The 13,251-nt window shown below is 36.2% G+C and overlaps 1 protein-coding gene across 1 annotated transcript; it reads left to right on the top strand.

Annotated features, from left to right (window-relative positions):
• Window positions 1–11: 11 nt before the first annotated feature.
• LOC121744105 (RNA helicase aquarius-like) lies at window positions 12–11,584 on the top strand. The gene is made up of 15 exons (XM_042137545.1): window positions 12–340; window positions 638–780; window positions 2,026–2,115; window positions 2,721–2,783; window positions 3,635–3,721; window positions 3,815–3,964; window positions 4,054–4,205; window positions 4,724–4,958; window positions 5,063–5,173; window positions 6,381–7,439; window positions 7,539–7,802; window positions 8,066–8,251; window positions 8,358–9,512; window positions 10,096–10,446; window positions 10,989–11,584. Exons 1-15 carry the CDS (start codon window positions 64–66, stop codon window positions 11,202–11,204), a joined length of 4,539 nt encoding a protein of 1,512 aa, XP_041993479.1. The 5' UTR covers window positions 12–63; the 3' UTR covers window positions 11,205–11,584.
• Window positions 11,585–13,251: the final 1,667 nt, after the last annotated feature.

Here is a 13,251-nt window from a genome sequence, read left to right as displayed (position 1 = left end):
CACTCTATAATAACCCTAATTTGACTTGAAAAACCCCATTTCTCTCTCTTCAAATTCAATCCAATGACGAAAGTATACGGCACCGGTGTCTACGATTTCCGGCGACACCGGGTGGCTGAATACCCGGTTGACGGGGAGGCGCCTCCTGTGCCGGAAAAGCCGACTGAATCCAGACCACTATCTAATGTGCCCAGCTCTATTACCCTAAGCGAGATTCAGAGAGACCGTCTCACCAGAATTGCAGCCGAAAATTGGATGAAAACCGCAGATTCCGCCCCAACGAAGCCCTTCAGCCCCGACCTTGTCAAAGAAATTTACTCCACGGAGTTGACCGTTAAAGGTATTTGCCGATGCTTTTCAATATTATTTTACTCTGCTGTTATTTGTATGTTTTGGGGCTTATGTGATTCTAGGGTAGGTAAGTTCTGTTTACACTTTCTCCCATGGAAAAATCGAATTTATAGGCATTGGGAGTTCAGTTAATTATTAGAAGTGCCATATTATTGGAGCTGGATTGTAAATTCTAGTTAGTATATACAAGTATGAGGTCATTCCATTCAGACACGTAATGTAAATGAAGTCAGGTTCATTTTTTGTTGAGTGCTTTTTATCAACTTGAGTTCTTTGCTGAGTATAGGGGGGAGAAAGCCAGTGCCGCTGCAGAGGGTAATGATACTGGAAGTGAGCCAGTACTTGGAGAATTACCTATTGCCAAACTTCAATCCAGAGACTGCTTCATTTGAGCATGTGATGTCAATGATACTCATGGTCAATGAGAAGGTATATTGATATATGTGTCTGCAGTTGATTATATTTTTATCTTTCAGTTAATTGTTTATTTTTATCTTTCAGTTAATTGTTTCCATTTCAATTAACAGATGTTTATCTCGAAAGGAAATACATTCCTGCCTGTAATATTTTTCCTTGATTCCTTCTAGAAGAAAAAAGAGCCTCAATATGATTTCTGCTATAAATGCAGTTGATCGAAGGTCGTTTTAGCTTATTTTGTGATTTTGAGATGGATGAGTTTGCTATTTGCTCAAGAAGAATTTTTGGCCTTATGCCGATAACGAATAAACAGACAAAGTCTTCGGATGTGAATTTGTAAAAACAATGCACAGTAGCGCAACAGTAACAAATTTTGTAATTGATCTGGTAACCATAATTTATTTTTATCTGTAAACGATGTCATCACTAGAATCATGGAAGTTTTTCCTTAACTCAGGAGTACAAATCTAGTTTACTCTTGCTTGCGTAGTATTGATTTTCTTTCTTATGATTTTGATTTATAAATTCTAAGGTGTTTAATTCTGGTAGTTATAGTTATTATGACTGAGCTGAAGGTTTATGTGGATCTAATAAACACAAATCTGCAATGAATGTCCTTTGGACCAGGATGTAGGGATGGTGTTCCTTAGACTAGGTCAGGCTTAGGTCATTTGCTAGAAAGGATGACTTTTCCCTAGTTTAGAGGGCCTCGTGAATAAAAATCAGTCACAATTACTCCTGGAAAAAGAGGAGCAAACCCATATAAGTACTACTGCACATGTAAGAAATTCAATAAAACAACAGGGTCAGGATCGTACTGACTTCAATATTGAAAGCTTGCTATTCAAACCCAACTTGATTATTTTTATTGGCATAGCAATACGAGATGGCCAATTTTGTAGGATTATTCTACCAAGGCTTATCAAAGAAAATTAGCTCCTTTCCTATGTTATAAGTTGTTACTGTGTTGATAGTTTTTATCTTTGAATGTTTAATTTCTGATTTTAGTTGATAGTACTTGCACAACTGTTCATCTGAAGATTTGTGTCTTGGGTGTTGGATAGTTTTATGTCTCCTTTGGATGAGATTTCTGATTTTAGTTGTTTTCACAAGTGTTCTGTAGAAGATTGATGATGAACGAAAAACTGTTTAGGCACATTTATTCAAAATTTATGTTAGTGTGAAACTGAAGGCATAGTTTAGCCTCCATCCCATTTTCATGCAGGAACGGTTGACAACATAATTTTTAAATTGCAGTTTCGGGAGAACGTGGCTGCATGGATATGCTTTTATGAAAGGAAGGATATGTTTAAATCATTTCTTGAGAGGGTACTCCGTCTTAAAGAGGTACTATTTCACTTACACATTCTAATTCTTTTTCAAGTTATCTTCATTGACTTTGAGCTCAATGAAACTTTTTCCCTGCAATTTCTTTAGTGAACTTGCTTTTGGTTCTCATAAATGTATTTAAAAGAATGTTGTAAAGTTATGTTTCCTTTTTGTGTTCTGAGCTATTTTTTTCCAAACTAAATTACCCTTGATGTAAAGCTTTTGATGAGTATCAATGATTGGGTCTAGTAAATATTAGTTAAATAACTGTTTCTTTTGTGGTTATTTCCCCATATAACGTCCAATGTTTTCCCATCATAAGCATTAATGTTCTGAACATTTTCTAGGATCAAAACATCTGTATGTGAGAATTAAATGGAAGTCGAAATATGTATCTAGGTCCTGTATACTTGTTTATAAGGCTTCTTCTTTTAGGATTGTTCATTTTTAGTTGCTGGTTGTTTTTTTGTAGTTGTTTTGGACTTCGGTTGACTAGTTGTTATTTTACTGCTTGTGTGCTGCCTTTTTTTCATTAGAAGCAAATTGATTCAAATTCTCATATATTACTCCCGTCATGTAAAACGATTAAGGTGAACAATAAGCTCATACCTGCTTACTTACAGGGAAGAAGCCTGACTGTTTCAGAAAAGACGAATTATCTACTCTTCATGATCAATGCCTTTCAGGTACTTGCTCATCATGTGCCTGTTTTAAAGTCATATTATTGTTTTGACTTCCAGCTTCAGCTATGTCACCAGACTTCTAGTTATCTTCTGAACTAAAGTCTCAACTGTTTCACCAAGTTTGACGTATTGCCAGTCTTTATTTATTTAATTGCCTACTTTTCTGGAGCAGCTAATTTTAAGTTGCAATGAAGCTTGTATTTTTAATGACTAATCTTGTTAATTTTCAGTATTTCTGATATAGCAAATTTAGCTTTGAACCCTTGTTCCGGGTGTCCTCTTATGTTATCTGCGAATAGTATGACCATTGATTATTGTCTATTGACCACTTTCTAGGTTTTGGTTGAATTTTTGTTTTAATTTCATCTAGAATTCAAAATTTTCCCTTTTCTTTAATTTTTTTTGTCGATTTTCTGATTGTTAGTAGTACTTACTACCTTCTCATATTGTTGTCGCATTTCTACTTGTCTTGTTTCATTTGACTTGTTTTTGGTTTGTGTGATCATATCTAGTAACTAACTTTAGGTCCGGATGGTCTTATGCGAACTTTTGCTTGAAGAATTGCCTCACAGATGCACAGGTTAGATAGTTAGTCAGAAGGATAGAAAGTTAGTCATAAGGACTTTCTAATGTAGGAGCTCTTCTCAGTTTGTACATGAAATTGGACCATGAATTTGCATGTTGCCTCTGGTTGTCCTTTTCTATTGACAAAATTTTAGTTAGGAAAGAAGTGACTAGATTTATATTAGTTGAGCTGATGTCATGTTTTTTTAAGCTTGCTTCAGATTCTTATATAGAGAATTACTTAACATACGGATATTATGATGGCTGAACCTAACTGTTAACTTTTATAGAGCTTGGAGGATGAAGTAGTGAGTGAAAGGATTATGCGATTAGCGAGCCTGGAGTGCTGGCATAGCCTATCGTATGGACGTTTTCAGGTTGCATAACGTTATCTTTTTACTTAGTGAAAAGTTTTTCCAGCTTCCCCCGTGTTCTGATATCTTCTGTTACTATTGTTCTCATGGCCATAGATGGAACTTTGTCTTAATGAAAATCTGATCAAAAAGTGGAGAAGAATTGCAAAACGAGCCAGGGATGGAACTAAACAAGGGGGGACTTTTGATCCCACAACCATGTTGGAAGCGAACTTTTTGAGAAATCTCATTGAGGAATTTTTGGAGGTATTAATCAGCACACTTTTTGATGTTATCTTGTTTTTATTATTTGAACCCTGAAGATGACAATGTTATTTTGTTTTCTCTATCACCAGGTGCTTGATTCTGAGGTTTTCTCTTCCATTCCTAACGAGGACAATGATCCTGTTGCTCATGGTTCTGAGTATGTGAATGATGCCTGTGTCCTCTATTGTGAAAGGTTTATGGAATTCCTTATTGACCTCTTGAGCCAACTGCCTACCAGGAGGTATAGCTATTAACACTTATATGCCAATTCCATTTTTAGGACACTAGCACCTAATATTTTTAGCATTTTTATTTTCAATTTTTGATGCAACAAAGATCTCATTGGGTTCAGCTATTGCTGTGTACAGAGGGTAGGAGTAGGATTAATTTAATTGTGATGATTTCTGTAGTCTGTCTTTGACAGACCGTAATACCTTGTCTTTGAAAGGAGTTGTAGGCTAGATATGTCATTTTCAGTGTTCTACTCCTTTGTCCTTTTGGGCAATAATCAAACATATTTGTAGTGTATTATTGACTTATGTCTAAAAACAACGCGAGCTTATCTATTTGTTGTCTTCGTCTACTTCCTACGGAAGTCAGCATATCTCATGCATACATTAATTTCTCTTGGGCATTTAGTATTCACCTCTGCTAATAACTAAATTCTTCTGGTTCCTTTTGAATGATTTCATGAATGTTAGGATTTCACTTGAATATTGTTTAGCCATACTGATTATCCTAACAATTTTTTCGATGCAGATTAGTGCGACCTCTTGTTGCTGATGTTGCAGTAGTTGCCAAATGTCATTTAAGTTCTCTGTATAGCCATGAGAAAGGGAAGCTTTTTGGACAGTTGGTTGACTTGCTCCAGTTCTATGAAGGTTTTGAGATTAACGATCATCAGGGTAGACAAATGACTGACGATGAGGTGCTTCAAGCTCATTATAAGCGCCTTCAGGCTTTTCAGCTGCTTGTATTTAAAAAGGTTCCGAAGGTATTTACAGTATTTATAAATTTCTTACACTGGTTTCTAACATCAAGTGGAACTGTTATTATTTGCTTCTAATTATTTTATGTCCTGCTATTTTGTCCTTGCAGTTAAGAGAACTTGCATTGGCTAACATTGGTGCAATCAACAAGCGTGCTGACCTTTCCAAAAAGCTTTCAGTACTTTCTGCTGAGGAGTTAAGGGATTTAGTATGTTCTAAGGTTAGTTAAGTTGCTAAACATATTTCTGAGGAATATATAACCACGGTAATTGTTGTAAAATCTAATTTGTGAAATATGAAACCATATAAATTTACGTTAAACTACATACTAATACCATATGAGCTAACACGAGGATCAAAAGGTAGTTTGTGATTGCACAGTTAGTTTTGTTGTTCAGGCATCAAGAATGTGTAGTTATGAAGTAATGATGAGCTTATTCACTTGCATGTTTTGCTATGAAGTCATATATAACGTCGTAAACAAACATAAATGACTAATTAATAAGTTGTGTTAGTTACTAGGTTGACCATTGCCCATAATGGTATTCAGTTGGAAACTGTCTTTATCATCTAATGAAATCGAATATCATGATATTTGCAAGTCAGGTAGATGAAGATGCCATGAACTTTCGTTCATTCTTTATTTTCTATTTCTTTATGGTTTATTTAACTAAGCATTACTTTCTATGCATCTGAGTCTTATCATAATTGATAAACTATGTTGCTTTTGATGGATAAGTATCCTATTTTGAACTTATACTCAATAGTGTATAGAGTTTAAAACTTTTAAACTGCAAACTAGTTTGGTTTTTATGGAAGGGACCGGTTAAGTGGCTTTATTGTGATTATAATTTTGAATGCTGTTTCCTTCAGCACTTGGTTGCCTAAATTGTCAAGGCTTCATGCTGAAATGCAGCACATTCGAATAGTATATTTTGTGTTCCATTTAGTTCTTAATCAGTAGGGAGTAAATATGCATGAATGAATTGCAAACTGAAATAAAATAATGGGAAGAAACACTGGATGAATGAAGAAGAAATTCATATATCTGTACCATGTATACAAAATTAATAACTATCTTTTGGGATAAGATTGCTTCCAGCTAGCTCTCTCAAGGGCCATATCCAAACCCCAGTCGAGGTTTTAGTAATTTCTATGCATGCACACTTTTCTTTTTATATGACAAATGATAAAGAGTAAAATGAGTAGATACATATTACGTATGAGAGTTGATTGATAATTATCATGTTATGCTAATTGCTAAAATCAAACTTGTTGAGTCTTGGCCTGACAGGGACATACTGATAGAGCACATGCAACCATGACAAAAAGAACTAAAAAGAATATTCCGCCAATTCAGTTTCTCTTTTCTATTAATGTTAGATTTTTATCTAATGATATTTCTCTCTGATAAAATGACACTGCAGCTTAAACTGGTATCAAAGGATGATCCTTGGTCAGAAAGAGTTGACTTCCTTATAGAAGTTATGGTTTCCTTTTTTGAGAAACAGCAGTCACAGAAAGAAGCGATCAATGCTCTTCCACTATACCCCAATGAGCAAATAATGTGGGATGAAAGCCTTGTACCAAGTATCAACTACTCTGGTGAAGGGTGTCTGGCACTTCCAAAGCTAAATTTACAGTTTTTAACACTTCATGATTACCTTCTTAGAAATTTCAACCTCTTCCGCCTTGAATCAACTTATGAAATCAGAGAGGATATTCAAGAAGCTGTGCCACATCTTCTCTCATATACCAATAATGAAGGAGAAACTGCTTTTCGTGGTTGGTCAAGAATGGGAGTGCCGATTAAAGAATTCCGGATAAGAGATGTCAAGCAACCAAAAATTGGGGAAGTGAAGCCTTCTGCGGTGACAGCTGAAGTTACTTTTAGCGTTTCGAGCTATAAAGCACAAATAAGATCTGAATGGAATTCTCTTAAGGAGCATGATGTCCTTTTTTTACTCTCTATTCGGCATTCTTTTGAGCCACTGAGTGCCGAAGAAGCAGAAAAGGCAACTGTTCCACAGAAACTTGGTCTTCAGTATGTGCGCGGATGTGAGATTATTGAAATGCGTGATGAGGAGGGAACTCTCATGAATGATTTCACAGGGAGGATCAAGCGTGATGAGTGGAAGCCTCCCAAAGGAGAACTGAGAACTGTGACCGTTGCACTAGATACTGCACAGTATCATATGGATGTTTGTGACATTGCAGAGAAGGGTGCAGATGATGTCTATAGCACATTTAACATATTGATGAGGCGGAAACCTAAGGAGAACAACTTTAAAGCAATTTTGGAATCCATAAGGGATCTGATGAATGAAACATGTATTGTTCCTGATTGGTTACATGACATATTTTTGGGTTATGGTGATCCTTCTGCTGCCCAATGGATCAATAGGCCAGATCTCCTTGAAAAGGCTGATTTCAAAGACACATTCCTTGATGCTGCTCATGTCAAAGATAGCTTTCCGAACTATCAGGTTGTTATCAAACTTGTATTATTTTCTTTACCCTATTTTTTCATAAAAGTAGTCCTAAAATTTGTATTTATACCTCCTATACTTCGTATTCTCGTACAGGTTCACTTTGTACATTCAGATGGCACGGACAACTCTGATCCATGTCCTCCATTTCGTGTCAAGTTCCCCAAGAATCCTGAGGGTGCAGTAAATTTTCAACCTGGAAGTGCTGCATCTACAACATCCTCAAACAATTCCAATGCTATGGAAGATGATCATTCTGATAAACTGGAACTTGTAGTTGAGTCTTATGTTCCTCCTGATCCAGGACCGTATCCTCAAGATCAACCAAAGCAGAATTCCGTCAGATTTACTTCTACTCAGGTCCTTGAAATTAAACCCTACTAAAGATTAGCATGAAAATATAACCTACTAAAGATTAACATGAAAATGATAACAAACTCCTAGGATAAGGTAGCTCGTAAATATCTGCATCTATCTCTGATTCTCGATCTGTATCATATTATGTCTGAGTTATGGTTTCTCCTTACAGTTATGGAAAATTTCATAATTCTTATATTTAAAAGTGTAATAAACTTCACCAGTCTTGATTCTTGATATCTCCTAGTTTCTGTGTTGGCATGTAGGTTGGAGCTATCATTTCAGGCATTCAGCCTGGTTTAACTATGGTTGTTGGTCCACCTGGTACTGGAAAGACAGATACAGCTGTGCAGATTTTGAATGTTCTATACCACAATTGTCCTTCTCAGAGAACTTTGATAATTACTCATTCAAATCAGGCTTTAAATGATCTTTTTGAAAAGATAATGGAGGTAAGAGATTGTTTGATGTGTTCATGTTCCTTAGAAATATTGTTAGACTTAGATCATCTTTTTTATCTCGTGCAATTCTAACTTCAGCTTGTCTTCTTCAATACAGAGAGATGTCCCAGCCCGATATCTACTTCGACTTGGTCAAGGTGAGCAAGAATTGGCTACTGACCTTGACTTCAGCCGGCAAGGCCGTGTGAATGCCATGCTTGTTCGGCGGTTGGAACTCCTTAGTGAAGTGGAGCGCCTGGCGAGGTCTCTGCAACTGCCTGAAGATGTAGCTTATACTTGTGAAACGGCTGGTTTTTTCTGGTTGCTTCATGTGTATTCGCGTTGGGAACTCTTTTTGGCTGCTTGTGCTGACAATAAGGATAAGTCAACATTTATTCAAGACCGTTTTCCTTTTAAGGAGTTCTTTATTGACACTCCAAATCCAATTTTCTCGGGCCAGTCTTTTGAGAAAGATATGCGGGCTGCTAAGGGTTGCTTCCGCCACCTGAAAACTATGTTTCAGGAGCTTGAAGAGTGTCGGGCATTTGAGTTGCTGAAGTCAACAGTTGATAGATCAAATTATCTTATGACCAAGCAAGCAAAAATAGTAGCTATGACATGCACCCATGCAGCTCTTAAGAGGAAAGATTTTCTGAATTTGGGCTTTAAATATGATAACTTGCTAATGGAAGAAAGTGCTCAAATTTTGGAAATAGAGACTTTCATCCCAATGTTGCTCCAAAGGCAGGAAGACGGTTATGCACGTCTTAAACGCTGTATATTGATTGGTGACCATCACCAGCTACCCCCTGTCGTGAAAAATATGGCTTTTCAGAAGTACAGCCATATGGATCAAAGTCTTTTCACAAGATTCGTCCGTCTGGGAATTCCCTATATTGAGCTCAACGCCCAGGGAAGAGCAAGACCTAGTTTAGCTCAACTTTACAATTGGAGATATAAAGATCTTGGAGATCTTCCAAATGTGAGAGAGAATCATATCTTCCGCAGGGCAAATGCTGGATTCTCCTTTGACTATCAGTTGGTGGACGTTCCCGATTACCATGGGAGAGGTGAGTCCGCTCCTTCTCCCTGGTTCTATCAAAATGAAGGAGAGGCAGAGTATGTTGTTAGTGTGTATATATACATGCGTTTGCTTGGGTATCCAGCCAACAAGATATCCATACTGACAACATACAATGGTCAGAAACTTTTAATTCGTGATGTGATCAGCCGTAGATGTGTCCCATACGACTTCATTGGTCCACCCCACAAGGTAACTTATGTTCTTACCTTGATAGGCTATTCTTGCCATTGCAAATATGTTATATATTGCAATCTGTTGCAAGTGGAAAGTAAGATGTTAAGGTTCTTTGTGTGTGGCTCTGAATGCTGTATTTGATGAGCAACAGTGTAGTGAATTCTAGTTTACATAAGGTTCTTCCTGTGCGGTCTGAATGCGTTTGTTCTTCAATGTGGATGCGACATGCTCAATTTTATATAACTTCATAAAATTTTTACACATTTCTGCCTGTTGCACTTCCCACTATTGTAGAGTTTTGCTAGTAATAGTGATGAATTTTTGAACGAGATGCATTATAGTTCTCATCACTTCAATGCCAGGCCTGCTGGGTAAGCTCCTTTTGCTTACAGTTTCTGGTATAGACTTTTGATCAGATACTATCACATTCTTGGAGCTCTCACCTGACCTTATAAAGTTTACCGAAGAAAGTTGAGTTTTTTCCAGAATGCAGTAATAATGGTCCATAGTTGTGCTTCTTACCATTTATTTTGTCTCACAGTCCAACTCTTGTTATATGTCACATGTTCATTGCTTACTTTCATGATTCCAACTGTAGGTAACAACCGTTGACAAGTTTCAAGGGCAGCAGAATGATTTTGTCTTACTATCTCTCGTGCGCACTCGTTTTGTGGGTCACCTTCGTGATGTAAGAAGATTGATAGTGGCAATGTCTCGTGCAAGATTGGGACTTTATGTTTTCTGCCGCCGTTCTCTTTTCGAACAGTGCTATGAGCTCCAACCAACATTTCAACTTCTTCTTCAGAGGCCTGACCATCTTGGTCTGAATTTACAAGAGTTTACAGCATTTACAGATCGTCATGTTGATGACACAGGATCTATCCAACTTATTAGTGGACCGGATGAGATGGCAGACTTGGTGAATTACAGGATGCACGAGGTCTACCAGGTATTCCCATACTTAGCTAAGGTCTTATACCAGACTGGTATCCCCGTCTTATTTTGCTTCTTTTCCCTTTCTTATTTGCTTCTTTTTCCTTTTCTTCATTGACGACCATTGTTTAATTATGTGTTATATCCTTTCAAATGGTTTAATTTTCTACTGCCTCAATACCTTGTTGAAAGTCCTAGGAGTATGATTATTGCGATATTAATTACATTCTGTCATTATTTATTGTTCTTCAGTTTAGGTGGTCCAGATAAGGCTGCATTTATGCAGATATATATGCTGAGATGTGCTTTCGAATATCATAATCTTACTCCTATTGGCCTTGTTATAGCTTGTACGTTGTTGCATCGTGCTTGCTTGTTTTCCTAGGCACTTGTACAACTCAACCCAACATAATATAACCTCAATTAAACTGTGCTGTTTTCATGCTTGATGGCCCTGGCCACTGCCCCTATTTTTCAGTATGTCGAACTTTAGCTGGTTATACAGCAAGTACCAGTGAAATTTAGTTACTAACTCCTTCCTCCTCTTGTTTACACCAGTCACGGGTTGCGAGCTATCATTTGAATGAGTCTTGGTCTGAACATGATAATTCAGTAGAAAATGGCACTGCAAATCCGAACACCTCTACTGGTACAGATGATGTTGAGATGCAAGCCCCAGCTAATGGTGATGATAGGGAAGTAGATATGCAGGCCCCAGTGAATGGTGATGTCACGGAAATGCCACCCGACGGTAAGCCAAATGATTCAGCCTGAACAGGTGTTTCTCCGAAAGAGGATAGTCCGATCGCAGAATGACACAATAATAGACCCTGACACTCACTGGGAGATTTGAAAGTTGAAGCCATGACGAAGAATGTGACGAGCGTTCCAAGCCCGTGGCTGGAGTAGAGAGAAGTGTGCCTTCACCCTGAAATTTCGTCTGCCGTCTTGAGCGGCATATCATGCTAACGACTACTTCGAATCAAGGTTTGTATGGAAACGGCTGCTAATATTTAAATAGTTGAAATTTTGTATTTTGTACTCGGATTTTGGTAAAAGTCAAACCATTTTGATATGTAATCAATGTCACAACTATTTGTATGATTGTATCTGCTGACTATCTCTAGAGAAACAAGTCTTAGTCTTTCTTGCCCTGATTGGATAGATTAACAAATTTTACATGATAGCTTTATTTGGAGTTTACAAGATTCTAGTGTAAGTCGTAATTATGAACATGGGGATCCTGTAGTGTGTTAAAATAATTACAATTAATTCTTAAGTAATAAATTTGGAGATTTAGTGGTTAAAATAATTTAAGGTGATTACGTTCTAATTAAAAATTGATTAAACAATTGAAAAATATAAATATGTCAATCCTTATAGTGAATTATAAAATTGGTATTTAGACTGACTTTATATCGTTTGAGCTAAGGTAAACTTTCACTTTTTAACACTTTTTTTTTTAATTGTTTAAGTTCTCTTAGTTTTAGTTAAGATAACCCAAAAACACTTAAAATAGTCTAGATAGTGTTCAAAATTGTCATAGTACTCAAACTAGCATTTAGCCCTTGTCGATCGATAATTTTAACTTGCTGTGTTCTACATATCCCCGTACACTTGCGGGACGTTTTGAGCTTCAAAATTAGATCGAGTCAACCAATGTCTCTTACACTACTCGAGATTCAACTTTAATTATCACATGTACCTTATTGATCTGAACAAAATATATATACCCTCAAATACATAATTGTATAAGTACATTGTAATTACAGTTGAGTACCTAGAATAAAATTTAATTTATTTGACTAATTTTGTAATTGTATTCCTAATAGGACAAATTTACCCTTGAGACTGAAAGGGGTAATATAGAAAGGAAATGGTGTTAAAATGGGAATAAAGTACCTCAAAAGAAATAAATCTTTAGTCCAGACACCTTAGATGCTACCCCCTCCGTCTCATAACAGATGTTACACTTTTTTTTAGTTTGTTCTACAAAAGATGTCACATTTCTTTTTCTGAAAAAAACTCTCTCACATTAATATAAATATAATATTTTCTCTCTCTAATTAACACACAAAACATCTCCTAAAATCTCGTGCCATCCCCCAAATAATACCATTTATTATGAGACGGAGGGAGTATTTATTATCAAAAGTTACCGTCAGTATGCAACCTGCATTCACTAGATACTTTCCAGTTCACTCATCCTTATATGTGGTATTTAAAACTAACCAAAATTTTCTCTCCTAAAACTAATCTCAAAATTTAAATTCACATAACACTTTCAATTTAAATTACCTTTTTGCAAAAATATATCAAATTAAAGGTAAAACCTTATAAGAATTTCAACCCAGATCCTAATTGCATATGCTCAGATGATAAAAATTGATTATTTTTATTTGAATCATATATATGTTGAGAAACTATTTAATATCAACATGTCTATTAATATATGTCTATATAATACATATCTATATAATACATGTACAATATCAATATAATTTTATTGATATACTCGCGTGATATGTGTTGGTATCACGATAACTACGAAAATTACTAGATTCTAACAAATTAATATATTACGTACTGTATATCATTTGTTTGGCATCTTAAACTAGGCTCCCCTTTAGATATAGATAGGTTTTTGCTTTTTTTTTATCAAGATGGTTAAGAACGCGTCAGAACGACCAGTAACTGTTGATTCTCATCTGACTTAAATAAAAGTTTCCTTGTACTGCTTTTTTTCTTTGAAAAAAAAGAAGGAAGGCGATCGATTTAGGCTCATTTCCTTCTACTGCCTAGATCCTATCCTGGCCGAGTA

This window comes from Salvia splendens, chromosome 8 (assembly GCF_004379255.2).
Source record: "Salvia splendens isolate huo1 chromosome 8, SspV2, whole genome shotgun sequence".
In the NCBI taxonomy this organism is placed as follows: Eukaryota; Viridiplantae; Streptophyta; class Magnoliopsida; order Lamiales; family Lamiaceae; genus Salvia; species Salvia splendens.
The sequence above is the reverse complement of the archived record's forward strand: the minus strand, read 5'-3'. Positions and strand labels throughout refer to the sequence as shown.